General features: G+C 39.7%; 1 protein-coding gene across 1 annotated transcript; it reads right to left on the bottom strand.

Moving 5' to 3' along the window:
• Window positions 1-277: 277 nt before the first annotated feature.
• On the bottom strand, window positions 278-6,145 carry LOC141191705 (oocyte zinc finger protein XlCOF8.4-like). The gene is made up of 7 exons (XM_073661647.1): window positions 6,070-6,145; window positions 5,753-5,932; window positions 5,546-5,669; window positions 4,757-4,854; window positions 4,478-4,568; window positions 2,016-2,423; window positions 278-512 (listed from the first exon to the last, which is right to left on the bottom strand). Exons 1-7 carry the CDS (start codon window positions 6,139-6,141, stop codon window positions 436-438), a joined length of 1,050 nt encoding a protein of 349 aa, XP_073517748.1. The 5' UTR covers window positions 6,142-6,145; the 3' UTR covers window positions 278-435.
• Window positions 6,146-7,685: the final 1,540 nt, after the last annotated feature.

Genomic DNA, 7,685 nt, shown 5'->3' with positions numbered 1-7,685 from the left:
GTGGCTTTTCTTGGTCATTTTTTCCCCTGGAGCAAAGCACCTCCACACTCAGAAAGTTATCTGGTAGATGTATGACAATTTTCAGGATGGTCATCAGGTCCAATATCGGATAAATAGCTAGATGCTCAGCAGGAGCTCCTACATGTGCTTGTTCACACATGTCGTTACGGTTGTTGCCCTCTTATTTGGTCTCCAGGGTGGATACACTGGACACCAACTTACTGTGTGAGTGGGGTAGTCGCGCAAGATAATATTGCTACAATAAAAGGGACTGGCCATCTTCTTCGTTTGTTGCAGGGCAAGGAAAAGGCTGTATGGTTTACATTTTCATTTGTGGTAACTAACTTTTTGGGAAACTCAAGAGCAGAGTTGGTGTTATTTCTCCTCAAAACATATAAGGATCTTGGCAGTAACATGTCCTTAACGATTAATTTCTTACATTCTAGACTTTCTTCCATCAAACTGCGGAGTAGTGAGATGAAGATGGTGATGATGTAACCAAGATATTGAAGCTATGGAGAAAATATATCAAGGAAAATGGAATCCATAAATGCTTGCAGATTACTGTTGCATAATTTTAAGAGATGATCCAATGCAGCAATACAAGAAACAAGCAAAAAACAGTTGTCACTGAACGAGGACCAAGTTTTGTAGTGCAATTTCTGTAACTGTTTATAATTTGTAATAGTGTTTAGACAGGTTTTAGTTATTTGAATTGTTGCTAAGTTTTCTCTAAATAAATATCAGAAAATTGTCATAACAAAATATTCTGCATCTGTATATTTACAAAAAGAATAATGTCTCAAGGTACTGAAACTTTTATCATTAATTATATGTAGCAGTAAAAGGAAAACTCATTGTCCAATTTGAATTCAGGAGGTCAAACTCATTAAGAAATGGTTCAGTTCATAAAAGAACCTAACGACTTTTAAAAATATGTAAAACAGTGTTACATGATCTGAAAGGTCCTTGAGCTAGTCGGGTGGAAGGTTCTTCAGCTGCTCAGTCAGGACGTGCAGCCTCTGTACAGGTCCCGGTACCTTCCTCTCCTGCTCTGCACCAGTTAGATAAGTGCAGAGCTGGAGGAGAGAGCAGTTCTCTCACTGATCAATAAGGACACTGTCTCATTGTTCTCGGTCACATGAAGCTACCCCCAGTCTATAGGACACACTCACTTATTAGCAATATTTTTTCTTGCTAAAAGTGTGTCTTTTCAAGTAAAACATTTTCCAAATTAGGATATAAAAAAGGCTTCTCCCCTGTGTGACTTCTCTGATGTCTAACAGCAGCTGATTTCTGGTTAAAACATTTACCACATTCTGAACAGGAAAAAGGCTTCTCCCCTGTGTGACTTCTCTGATGTCTAACAACAGCTGATTTCTGTTTAAAATATTTCCCACATTCTGAACAGGAAAAAGGCTGCTCCCCTGTGTGACTTCTCTGATGTATAACAAGACCTGATTTCTGGTTAAAACATTTCCCACCTTCTGAACATGGAAAAGGCTGCTCCCCTGTGTGACTTCTCTGATGAATAACAAGACCTGATTTCTGGTTAAAACATTTCCCACATTCTGAACAGGAAAAAGGTTTCTCCCCGGTGTGAATTCTCTTATGTCTAACAACATCTGATTTCTGGTTAAAACATTTCCCACATTCTGAACAGGAAAAAGGCTTCTCCCCTGTGTGAGTTCTCTGGTGACTAAGAAGATTTGATTTCTTGTTAAAACATTTACCACATTCTGAACAGGAAAAAGACATCTTCCCTGTGTGAGTTCTCTGGTGACTAAGATGATTTGATTTCTTGTTAAAACATTTCCCACATTCTGAACAGGAAAAAGGCTTCTCCCCTGTATGAGTTCTCTTATGTGTAACAAGATTCAATTTCTGGTTAAAACATTTCCCACATTCTGAACAGTAAAAAGGCTTCTCCCCTGTTTGAATTCTCTGATGTGTAACAAGATGTGATTTCTGGTTAAAACACTTCCCACATTCTGAACAAGAAAAAGGCTTTTCACCTGTGTGAGTTCTCTGGTGCTTAACAAGATCTGATTTCTTGTTAAAACATTTCATACACTTGGAACAAGAAAATCTATTCTTTGCTGTGTGAATTCTTTGATGTTTAAGAAAAAAGTTTTTGAGGGGAAAACTATTTCCATACTCTGAACATGAAAATGGCTTCTTAGCTTTAGGAGCAGTTAGTTTTTTAATGCTTATTTTGTGACTTTGATTTTTTTTAGTAGTCGGTAATGAATCAGAAGACAGGACCTGTTTCAAAGGATCAGATGACACATCTTTGCTGTGAAGGGATGATGGTATATCTGGAGTAATGGCATTTCCTTCAATTGTATCCTGTGGGATCTCAAGCTCATCTGATTTGAAAATTGAAGATGTCAGCTGTCCCTCTGATCTCCTGGTACAGTCATCTAAGTAAAAAAAAATATTATATTTGAATAAAATATTCTTGAAATTTATATTTTTGAATATTTCTACATAAACTGTTGGTACAAATGGCAAGTTATGTAAAAATATTGAATTATTCACCTAGACAATGACAGTTCACAGTCTAAACTGTGAATGAACAAACAGCGGTGCTCAACTGTTTGTTCATTCTGCCTCCCAAATATAAAATATGCGAAAATGATGCCAATAAAAATTTCTAGTCCTCTCACAAAAACACAAGCTCCCACTCAGGTCCATCATCTGTCAATGGAAAAACAGAGGTTTCCACATCATTAGTGGCTCAAAGGCTCTTGAAAAGCAACATGGCTTCAAGAAACCAATCCAGCAAAATCCGCTCTTCCAAAATCAAATATACTTCCTACTTAACTCAAATGTAAAGCACTACACCCTACTAAAGCTCATGCATAATGCCGGAAGCTGCCAGATACAGCCTTGCTCTCTGCTGGTTAAGTTCTCTCTGTGCAGCTCCCGTGTTGTGTATTTTCTTCTTAGTTTCTTCTTGTGATCCCAGCCTGTTTACTGACTCCTATTGTGTCTTCAGATTTTGTATTTTCTCTGCCCTCCTGGTTCTGATCCGGCCACCTGACTAGACTTCTTGTCATCTCACAAAACAGCAGGCTACACTGTAGCCAAAGCCTAGGGGTCTTTGTGCAAGTACAGATCCATGTAGAGGGGTTAAAGGGTGATGGGCAAAACTTTGACTATAGATAATAACACATCTAATGAAAAAAAAAAAAAAAGAGTAACTAGTGGTGAAACCTTTCTGGGGTAAATAGAGTATGTTTCTTGGTAGCTCCTGGCATTTTGAACTATAGTAAGGGCCAATATTTTCTATCAGATGAGTTTCAAGAAGAAATATACATTTAATGAGAACTTTTTATAATAGTGCAGAACTGAGGTGTCTTAAATTTAGATCTTGGGCATTTGGAAGAGACAATGGAGACCTTTTTTTTAAAGACTACCAGGGAGTTACAAACTCACATAAGTGAGGCAGGCCTATCCGACCATAATCAAACTACCATGGAGAATGAACCTGTTAAAAAAAGACAGAATTAAAAAAAAACAAAAACACATTACATCCCCAACAAGAACGTATGTTTAGGGGGGAAAACTCCAACACTAAACCAGAGTTGCACTTATTTATGGTGGACCATTGGAGCTACTATGAGTCCTGACCAGAAGAGTAGAGAAAGTATTAGTGCTCCCCATTTCAGGATAGATTGTATCTGAATTCTTTAGGATCGATAATATAATTTATGACGTGGAGTGAATCCATGAAACCAGGGCTCAACTCATGCTAAATTATCTCCTACAGGCATGAATAAATGTATATTACAGCCATCAGCCATGCACAGTTTAGAGATATATTATGGTACAGGTGTAATGTTTTTTGTATACTTCATCGCGATTCTATTTGAAGTTATTTGGTTTAAAATTAAATTGAAAAGTCAGGATAAAGGGAAACTCTGTTGTTATTGTACAGAAATTCACACTTGGCCCTCATTGCATGTTTAAAGTTGTCAATCGCAAAAGCAAGGTTTGGTTACAAAGACTGGACCTGGTCTTGTAGGGACCATATGAGCACATTCAGCGGCACAGAAGGGAGAGAAGGTAGATTCATCCAATAAGATATCAGGATTCTAGGAAGCCAACAGCATCATTACACTCCGCTTTCTCTCACAGGCCCATCATAATATATATCTTCAAGTGATTTTCTAACTTGTTAGCACTTTCTACATATGCTGTCATTTGGATTGGTAATTTACAGATCTGGGCAGATAAGAGTCAGGATCTTCTCATTTCAGTTGGTAGGTGGATCTTCCAGGTTGTAAGTTCTATAGAAAAGGGGTTTCAATGCCCAAAGTCATTTGAACAGTTTTTGGTGGAGGACAATGTATTGGTCTAGATGCAAAATGGTGATCACACGATTGTGATATGGCCTGACTACATGACCGGTAAATGAGCCTGTGACTGAGAAGAATCTGTGACTTCTCTGCATTTAGTGGTTACTACTCACCTGGACTGCTATCTGTAGGGATCTCCTCTTTACACCACTCATCACCCCTCACATATGTTTCTGTAGTATTAATATGGGTCAGATCTTCACCCTGAAACAAATATTGTACAAGTCACAGACAGATGGAGAAGTCACACCTATGATCAGCTCTAATCCACCGTTCGCATTACACAAGTATAAACCATATAATACTGGTGGATAAACCAAGAACGAACACAAGACCTTCACAGCCGTATACACATCATAGGGGAGATCTCATGAAACCTTCTCTCCATCTACCTGATGATCCTGAGGAATATTGGGATCTTCTTGTTTACAGTCCTGTTGTAAAAGAGGACGTGGACATCTCTCTGGTGTTGTCCTCTTACTGGATAGATCTGGAGAAAACACATACAGGGACTGAATTCATTCTTTAAATATGGATAATTATAGGCCGTGTGTATTCAGTCCTGTCTATTACCTGGTGATGTGAGGGGTTGGGGAACCTCCATCATGATGTCCTTGTACAGATCTTTGTGTCCTTCTAAATACTCCCACTCCTCCATGGAGAAATAGATGGCGACATCCTGACACATACAATGATACCGTCATCCCCTCGATCCCTCCATAGCGTTACTGTATAATGTCCCAGCATTCCCAGCAGTGTCACCTCTCCAGTCAGCAGCTCAATCATCTTGTAGGCGAGTTCTAGGATCTTCTGGTCATTGATGTCCTCATGTATGAAGGGGTGAGATGGAGGCCCTGTGATTAATCCTGTCATCTCCACCGTTCTCATTACACAAGTACAAAACATATAATACTGGTGGATAAAACAAGACTGAGCACAAGACCTTCACAGCCGTCTACACATCATAGGGGAGATCTCATGACACCTTCTCTCCATCTACCTGATGATCCTGAGGAACATTGGGATCTTCTTGTTTACAGTTCTGTGGAAGAAGAGGACGGGGACATCTCTCTGGTGTTGTCCTCTTACTGGATAGAGCTGGAGGAAACACATATAGGGACTGAATTCATTCTTTACATACAGATAATTATAGGCCGTGTGTATTTAGTCCTGTCTATTACCTGGTGATGTGAGGGGCTGGGGAACCTCCATCATGATGTCATTGTACAGATCTTTGTGTCCTTTTAAATACTCCCACTCCTCCATGGAGAAATAGACGGTGACGTCCTGACACCTTATAGGAACCTGACACATACAATGATAGAGTTATCCCTCCGATCCCTTCATAGCTTTACTGTAAAATGTCCCAGCATTCCTAGCAGTGTCACCTCTCCAGTCAGCAGCTCAATCATCTTGTAGGTGAGATCTAGGATCTTCTGGTCATTGATGTCCTCATGCATCAGGGGGTGAGGTGAAAGCTCCGTGATTGGGCTCAGGGTTCTTTCCCATCCCTCAGACAAAAAGTCCTGACAGCGCTCACTAGAGGTCTTCTTCACTACTATGTAATCCTGGTTATAGGGTTATAGAGAGACACATTAATACATCTCACTATAGACATTTCCAGAGTCCTCACCTCTCCAGTTCTGTCCATCTGTTATTCCTATAGATAAGAATGATGTAATGTGACATCATCAGAATCTCTCACCTCTCCAGTAAACCAGAAGAGGATCTCTAGGGTGAGGTGTAATATCCTCTCCGCCATTTTGTCTCTGTCCATATTCATCTTTGATGGGTAAATCAGGAAAATTCTCTTACATAGAAGATATTCACTGACAGGATCCGATATTGTAGAGACCTGAATGAGAAGTTGAACTGATGTAACGTCATAAATATCCTGTGTAATAATACAATTACTGGAGATAATAAGGGAAACATTTGAGGAGATTTATGTTTTACAGTATCTAGTTTTCTTCTTTACATCTACTAATAAAACCTATATATTTTAGGCCACAGACAACAAGCAGTTTCTTCCACAGAATCTGCAGGTGAATACCTTTCTCATAGACTCATCTTCCTTATTTTTAATTCTTATCTAATTTACCGACATTGGAATCGGCATTAGCAATACTGCAGGAGATATTCATTACACGTGACATGAGAAATAACTACTTCATGTTGAGGACGAAATCTTCATCTTCAACTACGGCTCTATAAACGTATTTGGCCAGAGTCGGCCACTGACTACATCACTATATGTTTCCCGTCTTCACCAGACTGTCAACTTCTATAACGTTAGATCTCAGGTCTGATTGACACACAAAAGTTTGAGGCATTTATAAAAGCTTGTTTGGAAGAACACCAAGATAGGAGTTATTTGATACCAAAGTCTCCATGTACAGTGTTTTATGGGGTTTATTTCTGGCCTTAGGATTTCCTATATGACAAGAAAAACTCCATAAAAAAGCAGATATTAAAATCAGAAATAGCAGGAATGATCCGGTGTATGAGGCTATAAACTTGAGTAAAACATAGCTTTTATTGAGCCATTAAAATATGTTGCTAGCACCATAATAAGTCTTAGTGCACAGAAGGATCACAGCTGTCTCGACCTGCGTGTTTCGACGTGCAGTCTTAATCATGGTCTGTTTGAACTGTGGACTAGTGAGTAGTGTTGAGCGAGCACTAAAATGCTCGGGTGCTCGAAGCTCGGGCCGAGCTCGCCGTGATACTCGGGTGCTCGACCCGAGCAACGAGCCCAATGTTAGTCTATGGGAGACCCGAGCATTTTTGCGGCGGCACCCCCGGCAGTCTTTTAAAAGCCTAACAAGTGCCCAAAACGATAGTGACAGTGCTCAAATTACATGGGGACAGCATGCGGATCGCCCCAGGAAGCATTTCTGACCCCCAGGTCACTGCTATCAACAACATGGTCAGAGGTATTAAGCCACTTTTAAGGGCTCACAATAAAACGTTCAAAAACGAAACTGAAACTGCTTTCCTGTGAAATATGTTAAGGAAGTTCCTTTCCAGAGTAAAGACTTGTGTATAAGGTAAAATAAATAACCCCAAAAAAATACTCCTCCACACCTTGGGCTATGTTGACAAGTAGCATTTTTTATGTGTTTTTGCACTTTTGTATTGCTTTCAACCGTTACAAATGCATTCACAGGGAAATGTCATTTTAACATTTTACAACCTCATATGGCCATGTGCTATGTGACACATGCATACAGTGCTGAAAAGACATGGGAACAGCATGGGGAAGACCCCTGGAAGCATCTCTGAAACCCAGGTCACTGCCTAAAAGTGTGCCCATCAGAA

This window comes from Phyllobates terribilis, unplaced genomic scaffold (assembly GCF_046119375.1).
Source record: "Phyllobates terribilis strain yellow unplaced genomic scaffold, ASM4611937v1 Scaffold_51__1_contigs__length_9155689, whole genome shotgun sequence".
In the NCBI taxonomy this organism is placed as follows: Eukaryota; Metazoa; Chordata; class Amphibia; order Anura; family Dendrobatidae; genus Phyllobates; species Phyllobates terribilis.
This window is presented reverse-complemented; position numbering and strand designations above follow the sequence as displayed.